The 12,911-nt window shown below is 50.8% G+C and overlaps 4 protein-coding genes across 4 annotated transcripts; 2 read left to right on the forward strand and 2 right to left on the reverse strand.

Annotated features, from left to right (window-relative positions):
- Window positions 1–32: 32 nt before the first annotated feature.
- ATG15 (triglyceride lipase ATG15) lies at window positions 33–1,792 on the forward strand (the record flags this gene model as incomplete). Its single annotated transcript, XM_076635423.1, has 4 exons — window positions 33–614; window positions 689–835; window positions 899–1,045; window positions 1,109–1,792. The coding sequence occupies 4 exons, from the start codon at window positions 33–35 to the stop codon at window positions 1,790–1,792; spliced, it is 1,560 nt and encodes a 519-aa protein (XP_076484600.1).
- A 209-nt stretch (window positions 1,793–2,001) lies between these two features.
- GTR2 (Gtr2p) lies at window positions 2,002–3,964 on the forward strand (the record flags this gene model as incomplete). Its single annotated transcript, XM_076635424.1, has 8 exons — window positions 2,002–2,007; window positions 2,089–2,246; window positions 2,431–2,532; window positions 2,610–2,848; window positions 2,909–3,105; window positions 3,225–3,367; window positions 3,436–3,693; window positions 3,787–3,964. 8 exons carry the CDS (start codon window positions 2,002–2,004, stop codon window positions 3,962–3,964), a joined length of 1,281 nt encoding a protein of 426 aa, XP_076484601.1.
- A 347-nt stretch (window positions 3,965–4,311) lies between these two features.
- On the reverse strand, window positions 4,312–8,561 carry JCM6883_006303 (uncharacterized protein; the record flags this gene model as incomplete). Its single annotated transcript, XM_076635425.1, has 6 exons — window positions 4,312–5,126; window positions 5,186–5,494; window positions 5,573–6,143; window positions 6,502–6,597; window positions 6,666–6,769; window positions 6,851–8,561. 6 exons carry the CDS (start codon window positions 8,559–8,561, stop codon window positions 4,312–4,314), a joined length of 3,606 nt encoding a protein of 1,201 aa, XP_076484602.1.
- Window positions 8,562–10,014: 1,453 nt separating this feature from the next.
- JCM6883_006304 (uncharacterized protein) lies at window positions 10,015–12,002 on the reverse strand (the record flags this gene model as incomplete). Its single annotated transcript, XM_076635426.1, has 3 exons — window positions 10,015–11,559; window positions 11,632–11,800; window positions 11,878–12,002. The coding sequence occupies 3 exons, from the start codon at window positions 12,000–12,002 to the stop codon at window positions 10,015–10,017; spliced, it is 1,839 nt and encodes a 612-aa protein (XP_076484603.1).
- Between the last annotated feature and the right edge of the window lie 909 nt (window positions 12,003–12,911).

Raw genomic sequence — 12,911 nt, forward strand, 5'->3', positions numbered from 1 at the left:
TCTCTTCCTCACTGCTCACAACTCCTCGACACATGCCACACATCCCACCGCTACTACTTACGTCTCTCCTACTCCTCGCGCCCATCAACGCGCTACAAATCCCCTTCTTCTCCCCCACTTCCTCGCCCCTTCCCTCCTCTGCCTCTCCCAACCGCCCCGCAGACGAGGGAGGGCGTACCTTTACTCTACGTCACGCCTTCCATTCCTCCACATCTCATCGACACCTCCCTCCTTCTCGACTCGATTACTCGACTCAAGATGTACTCTCGATCGAGGGGGCTCTCTCGCCTTATGGTAATACTCAGACGGTGAGAAAGACGAAGAGGTTGAGGGTACAGAGACCTTCTTCTCAGGATGCGTTTCATGCCGCAAGGAGGAGTTCATTCATGAAATCGATGATGCGTTCATCATCCCGTCTCGACTTTACGAGTCTCGCTCAGTCTCAATTCGAGGATGAGAGATTAGCCTCTACGTTGGAATGGGAAGAAACGGAGATTGAGGTACCGGATACGAATGATGTTGAGACGTTGGCGGCGTTCGGAAGGATGACTAGTAATGCTTATACGACTCCTGATCAGAGTGGTTGGTACGATATTGGAGCGGGATGGAACAGAGTCAGTCTCACTCTCAATCCCACTCTCACTCACTCTCTAGGGAACGTCACTGATTGATTCCCAGTGCGATTTAGAGCGATTCGTTCGGATGGAAAGAGCATGGAATTCGAGGGCACGTTTTCGCGGATGAGAAGAATGAAACGATTGTCGTTTCGATCAAAGGGACTAGTGCGTTCATCGTTGGTGGTGGAACTGACACTAGCAAGAATGACAAGATTAACGTGAGTCGCTTCTCTCTCAATTTCCGATTTTGCAAAACCATGAATTGACATTGAGCGATGCAGGACAATCTGCTATTCTCTTGCTGTTGCGCTCGAGTCGATTGGTCCTGGTCGACGGTATGCGATTGTTACGATAGTCCAGGAGTATGCAAGCAAGATTGTCTCGAACACGCCGTCATGACGAAGTCTGCTTATTATCCAACCGCAATCGTGAGTCCTCTCCTTCTCTTCGAGTCTATGCACTGACTGACTCGATAGACGGTGAATCCACAGGATTTATACAACAACATCTCAGCGATTTACCCCGATTCACAAATCTGGTTATCTGGACATTCACTCGGAGGAGGACTCGCTGCGATGCTTTCCCGTACTTATGGAGTTCCTTCGATCTCTTTCGAATCTCCTGGTGATCTACTCCCTTCCCGACGTCTCCATCTCCCCTTACCACCTCCTCCATCAAACTCCTCCTCCAACTCCTCCGTTTCCAAACAACCCACCCGTTCTCTCCAAGACGAATTAACTACTCACATCTTCCACACGGCCGATCCGATCCCGATGGGAGTCTGTACGGGAACGATTTCGACTTGTGCGATTGGTGGATTCGCGTTGGAGAGTAGGTGTCATACGGGGAAAACTATCTTGTATGATACGGTCGGTAGATTGGGATGGAGTGTAGATATTAGGACTCATCCGATTCATATTATTATCGATTACTTGTTGAAGGATGATTGGGGGGTTAAACAGAGGAACCTCGGACAGGATGGGAAGAAAAGGAGTTGGCTGTTGGGTTGGTGGCCGGGGAAGGGGAATAAGGATAAAGATGGTGAAGGGGGAGACGATGGCAATGATGAAGAAGATGAAGAGGACGGACAGAGAAAAGGTAGAGGCGTACCGGAACCGAGGTTCGAAGAGGACGATTGTGAAGATTGTTTCAGGTGGAATTTCGTCGACGGTTGAAACGAAAACGTCTTTCTCCTTCCCTTTCGCATGTACCTTGTAGTCTTTACGTTTCATCTTGTCGTTCTTCTATCAACCTACTGTTTGCTTGTAACTCTTGATTCCGGTTTCCGTTATCATGCGCTCACATCTTCCGAGAAGTTGAACGAAGCTTTCTCTCCACGACAACTCTCGCTCAAACACGACCCCACGAATCGCGCTGGATCGCGATGCAGGTCAGTACTCTATCCTGCTCCTCCTCTCTTCCATCCCCTCGCTTATCTCTCCCCCTCCGTTCTTGATCTCCCTCCTCATAGTCTCGCTCAGTATCCGCCGCAACGGCCTCCTCTTCAACTCAATACCAATCCACGAATCCAATGTCGTCTCCACAAGCGGTACGAACGGGTTCGAACGAGGATATCGATAGTAGGAGTGGGAGACGGAAACCGAGAGTATTGTTGATGGGTCCTAGGAGGTTAGTTTTGCCCTCGCTGGGGGGTCCCTTTACACTACCGCTACGGTCCATCAGTAGCTCGGGTGCCTCCCTCCCTCGGGACAGATGCGCTCGTCCCGGCGAGGCGCTTTCTCGCGCGCTCCACTCGATTTCTCTTCGGTTTGTTCCCCAACTGACCTGGTTCTTAAATCTCGTCGAGCGATAGTGGTGGGAAATCAAGTATTAGGAAAGTCGTATTTGAAGGAATGGCACCGAGTGATACACTCTTTATTGAGAAAACGAAGAAAACTTCTCCAGAAGATCTCAAGTTCCGTCCTCTTTCTCTCTCTTTCCCCTCTGTTCCGCACTAACACTAACCCTCACACTCGTCGTGGCAATCTGTAGTGCGTTCCTCTCTATGAGGATGTGGGATCTCCCCGGAGGTCAACTCGATCCGGAACAATTAAACCTCTCGTTCGAAGATACCGACGCCGTCATTTTCGTCATTGATGCGCAATCTTCGATGGGCGATACGATCAGGAAATTGAGTGTCACGATGCATAAAGCGTATGTAGCGAATCCTGGGATACAATTCGAGATTTTTTTACACAAGGTAGATGGAATGTCGGAGGATTTTCGATTAGGTGAGACTTTCTCTTCTCACGCGCTCAGTGTTCTGTACTGATGAGAACAGTGCCTTACAGACGTGTTACAGAACCTTCGGGATCGTCTGACGGAAGAATTATTCGACATCTCTCCCGAACTCGAAAGTAACATGAACGTGTTCTATTACCTCACTTCAGTATTCGATAATTCTATCTACGAATCCCTCTCGCGCGTTATCCAAAAACTCATTCCCGAACAAGCCGTACTCGAACGATTACTCGATTTACTTTGTCAAGTCAGTCTCTCTCTCCTTTCTCTTCCTCTCTTTTTCTCTCTCGAACGAACTCGAACGAACTCGAGATCGAGATCAACTGGAGAGTTGAACTGATAGTGAGATTGTTTGTGGGTGTTTAGCAATGTTCAATGGATAAAGCCTTCATATTCGATACAGCCTCGAAAATCTACATCGCGACAGATTCAGCTCCATTGGATAATCAGACCTACGTCCTTTGCGCCGAGTACCTCGATCTCGTTGGTGATTTCACGGCTCTATACGAGTATGTCTCTCCATCTGTCTCCTCCCTCGGCGTTTCCACGCTTGAGCTGATCTCGTTCGGGAGCGTAGACCTTTCCTTGACCCTTCTTCACACCCTCAAGAACCCTCCACAAGCTCGTCCAACCCCGATCCTTCTACTAGCACTCGAAAAGATTCCTCCGTCCCTACCTCGGCGAGTCAACCCTCCTCAACGTCAGCAACCGCTCCAACAACAACCACGAGCAGCAGCAATGACATGAAGAATCGAAAAGGGAAGAAGAAACCATTACCTCATAGTAAAGTTAAACTCGGTACAGGAGCTACTATCGCTCAATGGACTATTAACGAGTCAGTTCTCTCCCATCTCTCTCTTCCCTCTTCCTTCTCCTGCGTAAGCGTGAGTTCTGAGCTGATGAGGATTTGATTATTGTGTGGGTGTAGTAATCTCTCCCTAGTAGCCCTCCTTCGACCGCATGCCCAGGATCAACATTCAAGTTTGATCGATTACAATGTTGCGACTTTCAGGAAAGCAGTACTCGCGATCTTTGAAGTTGGGACTAGAGGGATTCGGGAGGAATGGGAGAGGGGTGAAGGAGGACCGGAGAGGTGGAGAGGCTGACTTGAGGAATGGGGAATGTTGTGCTCACTTCTCTTTTTGTGAGATTGGGTGTTTGTTGGGATTTGTTACACTACGCACTATCACTATTGAGCTTAGGGCCGAGGCTTCGCGAGAACGAGATTTCAGGCCTCCGAACGGTTCTCTCCCTCCCTCTCCTGACTCGACATTGAATGAAGGCTCGTGAAAAGGATTTCCCGTTAAGAAGAAGAAACAAGTTGAATACGATATAAGCTAGAGAGACGCGAAAGAAAGAGAGAACAGCTACAGAAAATTACAGGAAGGGGAAAAAAAGAGTAGTGTCTGTTGAGCACTGAGCATTGGGAGGGAGAGTAGAACGAAAAGAAATTTTAATCGGTTTCCTCCTCCTCCTCCTCCTCTTCCGATGATGGTAGTAGTAACCTCGTCCGTAATATCCGAATCCTTTCTTCCAATTGATCGAGAACTTTTCCAATCTCCCCTGCTTCGTCTCGCAGCCACGATTCCGAACCATCTCCTCCTCCTTGTGACCGCGACGAGGAATTAGTCGAGGTCGAAATCGGTAAAGTCGAAGGTTCGGGTTTCCCACCGATTTGTTGTTGTTTAAAGTAATCTTGTAGAACGTCCCTCACTGCGCTAGCGACCTCGTCCGGAGTCCTCGTATCGACTTCTGCTGCGGCGGACCTCCTCTTCTTCGAGATTGTTGTACCGGAACCGGTACCGGGATTCGTTGAAGGAGTTCTCGACTTCCTTCGTTCACTGGGATGAAGACTGATTTCTTTCCCTCTTCCCGAAGACAACGTCCACAAGTTACTGACGACGAGTACGAAGAGTACGATTCCGACGATGAGGGTCTTTGGACTTTGTTCTGAAACGAGATCGAGGATCGGTTCGAAACATTCGAGGATTGAAGTCATCCAGCTTCGACTGATCGAATCTTTCGAAGTCGACCCGGCCAACGACGACGACGAATCTTCTCCATCTCGATGGTTCGTCGATCCTCCTCCGTGTGCAGTCGAACCGGAACCGGATCCTTCGTCGTCTCCTTCGTCATCGTCGTCGGATTCGTCCGATTGTCCCTCTTCGATGAATTCGTTTCGATGAGTCGTGATGTACGATCGCATTGCTTTTTCGAGATCCGTATGATACGTTTTCTGACCGTCGATACATGATTTCTCAATGATCCCTGAACAAGAGTCGCGAGTTAGCGAACGAATGAGAGAAGAAGAAATAGTGTTCACTCACCTTTGATAAAGCTACTTTTACTCCATTCAACTCCCGTAGTGACAACGACTCTACAACTATTCCCTTTAGCCCAAGTCATACTCGTCCTCGTCTTTACGGCGAACGCGCTCCCACTCGGTACGTCGGGAGTTTTCGTCGTCGTCACGACGCAGACGAAATCGTCGAAATCTACGTGGGCCGATTCGTCCGTGATCAAACATTTCGTTTGTTTCGGACCGATCGAACCGTTGAGGGGTTTAATGTACGAGAAGGAACGAGCGAGTAAGTTTGATCCGGTTGCTTGAGGCGCCCAATCTCCGATTTGAAGATCTGAAACGACGAACTGGAGTCAGCACAAACTCAAGAAGAAGACTTTGTGTGATGGAGTGGAGTGGGAAGACAACGTACCGAGTAATTTCTGATTCTCGGTCCAAAAATCTTTCATGAATCCACTCGTAAACATGAGGTTGTAAATCTTTTCGGGAGCCGAAGGGAATACCGTATCCATACAAACTTCCTTCAAATTCTTCAACGTAGGACAAGTATCCTTCGTGACACTATGTACTTGTCTCTTCTTAGTATCCTTTCCTCCTCCTCCTCCGTTTGGTGAACCAGGTCGAGCCGAATTGTTCCCGCTTCCTCCTCCTCCTCCTGAAGGTTCATTCGATTCCGTAACGATTTTCGATCCACCAGCATTACTAGACTCTCCAGTACCCCCTCTAGGTCTCCTAAACCCTTTCAACCTCTTTCTCATCCCTCTTCCTTCTCTCCCTCCCGTTCCGGTCTCTTTCTCTACTCCACTCGTCATTCCCGCATCGTCTCCATTCGTTGAAGCCGCTACTCCTCCTTCGTCATCGGAACCGTGTGGAGAGTGATCAGGTAATCCAGCCGAAGTAGGAATAACAGGATGTACCATTTTCCAAATGTTGCCGATTAGGTCGTAAGTCGTATCCCGCGAAAGGAACGATGCGAACGTGTGCTGTTGTCGTTGTACATCGTCGTCGTGGTGAAGGAAAGAGTTTGAGGTTGGGGAAAGAGGAGGTGGAGTGAGGATTATGAATGGGTGAGATGGGGAGAGAGGTGCATAATGTTCGAAGTCGGAGAGCATCGAGAGACAAGGTGAGAAGAGCGAAAGAAGACAAGGCGGGTGGGAAGAGAGTTCGTAGAGGGGACAGAGCGAGAAAAGAGGGGTCAGCTTTCGTCTCTTCACGTGTTCGGTTCGGTGCTCGGACTCTCGAGAAAGTTTAAACCCTCGTCCTCTCGCTTAGTCTTTTCCCCCGAACACGAGACACACGAGTTCAAGACTGGGGAGTGAGAGAAAGAAGGTTGAGACTGACCCGTGCATGCATCGTAGCGATTTGAATCGCGTTCGGGATAACGTACGCCGTCATTCGTTTCTCGATCGAACAAACCTCGGCGAAAGGGATCGTCAACTATTCCTCCGACTCGGAACGACCATCAGCGAGGGAACCCTCTCTGAGTAGAGAGGGGAGGGACTGACGGAAGTAACCCAACCGAAAATATTGGCATAAAACGAAAGATGATGTTCCGAGATGTACAATCTCCCTTGAATCAAGATCTCCCTTTGTAACGCACACCCGTAATCTGTGAGCCGAACAAACAAACCACCTAGTCAGTTCCAGCTCGCACTGAGTTGGGTCGCTTGTGTGACTCGACTCGACTCACCTTCAATGAGATAATCATCATCCTCGATATTCTTAAACAACGCATGAAAATCGCTATTCCTCTTACTACTAGCTACCGCGTACCCCGTCCCTAATTGACTAACGACATTATCGAAATCTCCCAATTGATCCATCGAAAGAAAACCATGCTCGTTATCAAAACTCATTAAACTCTCATTCCCTTGATGACCTCCTCCTGCTCCGACGACACCACCTAGGAAGGGAGAGGAGTAGATTTCGGACTCGCGACGAGAATCGGAAGGAGAATGAAGAGGGACTTGACTATCGATTGATTCGCGAGAACGGATCGGAGTGACTCCGTTGTGCATTGAAGAAGCAGCGGATCGTCTCCCTCCTCCGGTTATGTACGAATGAGAATCCCCTCCTCCTGCTCCTCCTGTGGTACTGAGAGCGGGAGATCCAGGTCCTCCTCCTCCTCCTCCTCCTCCGACTAGATCGTTAACGTTGTTCGAGGTTGGAGTTGCTGGAGCCGGAGACGAATCCTTCTGAGTGGGAGGAGCGTGACTCCCAACCCTGGCCAATCCCAACGGATGTCTCAACTGCGAACTCGGACTCGCCAATGCCACACCACTCAAAGCGATCGCTCCAGCAATCCCGTTCGAGGAACCATTCGATTTCGTGCCCCTCCTCGACCGGGAACGAGTTGGGGAACCCGCCGAGGTGGACGAAGGAGGATGTAATGAACCTGAACCTGAGGAGAAATCGGGACGAGCTTGGGATTGTGAATTGAATGAAGGAGCTCGAGAGTTTGGTCGACTGACAGAACGGGAATGAGGGCGTGAATGGGAGGGAGGGGAGGTAGGGACTGAGTTCGAATGAGGTCGAGTTTGAGTTTGAAGGTAATCGTTCGCCGAGTTGGAGGAGATATCGTTTGGGGAATTGATTTTCGCTAAGGCGTCGAGTCCTGATTGTTGTTGTTGTTGTTCTCGTTGTTGAGCGGCACTAGGGAGAATCGTAGAAACTGAAGAGACTTGAGAACGTGGAGCTGGAGAACGAGATCGAGAATTACTACTACGAATCGCGGCTTCCGAAGTTGTGAATGCTCGAGGACGAGACATTGCGTGGGAAGCGTGAAGGGCTGACATCTGGGATGGATTCGCGAGTGGAGTAGTCGGATCACTTCCGGTTCCTCCGACGATTGAGGTTCCTGAAGCGAGAGAAGCGGAAGTTGCGATGATCGTTCCACTTTGAGTTCGAAGTTCTACAGGTCTTCCAGGCATTGGAGTCGCGAGAGGATCCTCCTCACTCATGACGTTTGTGGTCGCGTTGTTGTCATTGTTGATGAGTTCCGGAGCTTGTACGACGAGAGTGAGAGGAGCTGAACCGTCTTGAGGGGTGAGATGGTCGAGTGAGAGACTTCCTTCTCCTACTCTAGCTCCTCCTCCTCCTCCTCCTCCTGCCATGCTATACTCTGAAGGTGTTGTCGAATCCATTCCAACTACTGAACCATACGAAGACGAACGACTCATCGAAGGCGCGTAGTGATGATTCACTGCTCTTGTTGGAGACAAAGTTCGATTCGAATGTACAGATTGTTTCGAGGGGGTATTGTTCGCTGACGAAGGTGATTGAGAGGTTCTGCGAGACGCGGTAGGACTACTAGGTGGATCATCCTCATGAGTGACGAGAGGAGGCTCTTGATCTGGAGGGAGACTCGTCGAGGCCGTTCGACGTTTCAACCTCGAGAGCATCTTTCCGCTTCTGAGCTGAGTACCGTTTGATCGTTCCTGTTGGGTATAGTCGGCTGGAGAGAGTGTCGAGTGAAGGGGAAGAAGCGGAAAGAAGCTGCCCCGTCATCATCAAGAGAACCGGAGAGAGATTTCCTCGGCTTCCTTCAACATCTCACTCTGTCGAATGTAAGCTCACTTTTAAAGTTCTTGGAAAGTTCAACTGACTCATATTCGCACGCGTACAGGGCGCAACCAGTCAGTTTTCCTCCTCCCTCCCTGCACTTTTTATTCAACTTAGATCTCACCTCGCCCTCTTCTCCTCCTCCTTATGACAGCCTCCAGTCGGACTCGAAGCGATCGTAGCCGATTCGACCTCTAAAGCCGAACAATTCGTTACCGTTCGTCTCCTTTCCCTCCCTCTCTCCTCCTCCTCTCTTTCTGACTCGCTCTCTCCTCTGCTGTAGCGTTATTACACAGCACAAGATGTCTCCCCTTCAGAACGACCTACCCAGATCCATCCCCTGTATGCACCAACCGCGAGGGTAACGTGGAATGGGAACCCGATCTCGTATGGAGATTTACCACAGTTTGTCCAACAAATGCCAAAATCGAAACATGAAGTACAGGCATTCGATTGTCATCCTATATCAGGTAACCTAACCAATCGCTCTCTCTCCTGGGCGCGCGTGGGCTGAGACAGGCGATTTGTGAATCAGGTTCAGCAGCTGGAGGACCTGCTTCATTAGTAGTAACCGTTACAGGCCAAGTTCGTCCCTTCTCCCTCCCTCTCCCTCTTCACAAGCTCCTCACTGATCCCTCTCGACAGGTCTCTCACGGTCCAAACCCTACTCCAGTAGCAGGCACGATCAATTCTCGAAATTTCGATAACCTCCCTAGAGTGTTCTCTCAATCGTTCATTCTCGTTTATACGGGGAATGGGGATGCGAATGTCGGAGTTGGAGGGTATCAAGTCGCGGCGGATTCGTTCAGATTTTGCTAGAGAAGAGAGAGAGAAGCGAAAGGAAACGGAAAACAGTGAGGTTTCGCTCTCGAAGACCCGTTGAGCATTTCCGATTAGCTGACTTGACCCTTCTCGAGTAGTAATATACCCAGAACAAACTCGCATAGAACTCCCTACAGTATATCCCAGATTCCGCTCGTTCAAACGAGGGGTAACTATTTGCAACTACTTTTTCAAAACTGCTCCTTCTCCGACCATACCCAACCGAGAGCGTGAGAACCACGAGGATATCGATCCACAAGCTGGAATGCCTGACCTCTTCAAAGCCGCTAAGATGAGCTGCACTTCGCTGAATATAGCGGCCAGGCACAACTCGTACTACGACTGTTTCTGCGTGAAGACTCTCTCTCCAAGCTGAGTACGCGGAAGAACGAGCTGGGCACACGAGATGCAATAGTATAACAACAGAGACAGAAACAGAGAACACTGAAAAAGACGAACAGACCCTACTATCTATCTTACTTGCATCGGTGGTGGCACGATCGGAATCATTCCCCAAGTGAACCTCTCACTCTGCCACAATTCCATTTCCTCCGCGCTGATATCCCGTTTCTCCTCGAGCTCGGCGTAAGGATCTGACACGCTCGATGCGGCTGCGCTAGGTTGACCGAAACCTCCTCCTCCACCTCCCGTTCCTCCAAATGGAGTCGAGGTATTGCCGAGGGCAGCTCCAAATGCTCCGAATCCTCCACTACCGAAAGCGGTTGTCGCAGGCTGAGTCGCTGGAGGTACCGAAGGTGATGGGGCGCCGAACGGTGAAGGAGAGGGTTTCGCACCAAAAGCTCCGAATCCTCCTCCTCCAGACGAAGGTGTCGATCCAAACGCTCCTTGACTCGGGGCTGCACCTCCCGAGCCGAACGCACTCGATGCCGTGCCCGTGGAACCAAAAGCAGATGGAGCAGGAGCGGTTCCTCCAGATCCAAAAGCTGAGGGAGCGGTTCCACTCGATCCGAACGCCGATGAAACTCCTCCAGTCGATCCAAACGCTGAAGGTGCAGTACCTCCCGAGCCAAAGGCGCTTCCTCCTCCTGGAGCTGGCGTCGTCGTGGAGTTGGCCGTTCCTCCACTTCCGAATGCGCTCGGTGCAGTTCCTCCCGAACCAAACGCGCTCTGACCGAATGCTGGAGTTGTAGTCGACGTTCCTCCTCCTCCTCCTCCTGAGACGAATGATCCAAATCCTCCTCCTCCGGTCGATGGCGTAGTCGTAGCGGGTTTTGGAGCAGTTCCGAAAGCACCAAACGCTGATCCTGCTGCGGGAGTAGCTGGAGAGCCGAACACCGATTGACCAAATCCTCCTCCTCCTGTTGTCGAAGGCGTTGTACCCGAACCGAAGGCCGAAGAGCCGAAAACGGGAGCTGAAGCGGTAGAAGACCCGAAGCCCGTTGACCCGAATCCTGAAGCAGGAGTTGTCGAAGCCCCGAATGCTGGTGCTCCGAAAGCGGTCGCCGCTGGTTTAGGTGCCGTTCCTCCCGAACCGAACGCTGAACCTGTTCCTCCTCCCCCGAACGCCGAAGGAGTCGAACTCGCTCCGAATGCTCCAAATCCTCCTCCTCCTCCTGAGGCTGGTGTTGAGCTCGAGGCTGGAGTACCGAACGCTGTCGCAGGTTTGAATGCGCTTGTTCCACCACTGCCGAACGCAGATCCTGCAGTTCCCCCAGATCCGAAAGCGCTCGTCGTTGGCGCTGTTCCTCCACTGCCGAAAGCCGAGGGTTTCGCTGAACCGAACGCACCAAACCCGCTACCTGATGAAGCAGCTGGTGTGCCGAAAGCAGAAGGTGTTGTCGTTGGAGTCGTCGAGGATCCGAACGCGCCGAATCCAGTTGGTCGTGCGGGAGTCGAAGGAGCTCCGAAGGGGTTCGCGGTTGCAGCAGGAGAAGCGGTGGGAGCCGGAGATGGAGAGGAGGTGGATTGCGAGAGAGCGAATTGAAAGGCTTGATTGATATTGCCGAGAACGTTTTGAACGCTCGCTTCAGCTTTTTGAACGAGTTCTTGTTCAGGCTGCGAATCATTGTATCTCCACTGCGTCAGTAGCTGCATGTAGCACACTAGTGAAGGAAGAGGATGACCCACGTATAAAGCCGGGTTGTTTGCTGCTCTCGCCTTGTAAAAGAGTAACCTCAGTTCTTCCGGACTCAGATCTTGACCTTTGATCAAACTCGGTTCGTTCTTGCCTGGACCATACGACGATAGAGCATACGAAGGTCTCTCCGTCGTCAAGTCTAGCTTGATACCATCTCGACTGTCGAGAAAGAAAGAACGAAACAACAAAGATCAGAACATGACGGAATTCGGAGAGATCAAGACAGGGTTGCTAACCTGAAAGTCGCCGCAGTAGCTCCTGGATTTCCTTTGGTTGGAATGTTACCGTGCGAGTTCCTACAGTCGGCTCCGAACTGACATCGACCTTGTTGAAAGAATCGGCAAGGTTGAACCGAGGACATCCTTGAACTGCCTCTCTGGATTACTTGCTGACTCTGTACGACTACGCGATACTTGCTCTGTCGACCGAGGGGTTGTAGGGGAAGAAATGACCGTTGAAAGTCGCAGGTTTGATGAAAGCGATTTCTCGATTGACTGAGAGTCGAAGGCGCGTGTAGGAACCCTTGCTATGCTCTGAAGCTGGCTATTGAGGGTCAGAGTGATCGACAAGGGTGTCTGAGAGTGTTGGTAATGAGTAGAAGAGCCGAAGAGTTCCTCGCGTCTCTTCTTTCTCGACTCTTCACTTCTCTTCGCGAAACGCTACCTCTGCTATGACTGTCTGTTCGATTGCTCTCCGCCTGCGCCGAATCAGAACGCTCGGGTCTTTCACCTCTTCTCGTATCGCTATTCCTCTGATTTCCCCAGACTGCTAACGTACGAGCAGTCCTGCAGTACAAGACGGTGATCGGGTGAGCGTAAGAGGCGAGGATGAGGTTGGTGCGACCGTCGCACGGAAAATCTTCGAAAGGTTGTGAGGAAACGCTGGGATCTCTTTTTTCGTTCTCCTCCTTTCATCGCCTCTCTCCAAATGACTTGAGGTCTCCTGTCTCTCTTCCACTCTTTCTTGTCTTCTCATCACTTCCCTCTCCCACTTCCTTTCACTTCACTTCACTCTTTTCCCCTCTTCTGTGAGTCACTACCTCCCTCTCTTTCTCTCTACTTTCCGTCGTTTGAGCTGACCACGACTTTGCCTCGAAAGTAGACGATGCTCTTCTCGAAGTCACTCCTCTCGTTCTCCTTACTCCTCCCCGCCGCTCTCGCTCTCACCGTCCCTGGAGGTTCTTCCCTTCCTCCTTCGAACGAAGCTCTCCCTCTCGAACAACGTTCTACGACTCCTCCTGCTTCGATTTCTCCTGATCCCTCGTCCTCGT

Source organism: Sporobolomyces salmoneus, assembly GCF_050403485.1.
Source record: "Sporobolomyces salmoneus JCM6883 DNA, S_salmoneus_JCM6883_v1_ctg100, whole genome shotgun sequence".
NCBI classification, from domain to species: Eukaryota; Fungi; Basidiomycota; class Microbotryomycetes; order Sporidiobolales; family Sporidiobolaceae; genus Sporobolomyces; species Sporobolomyces salmoneus.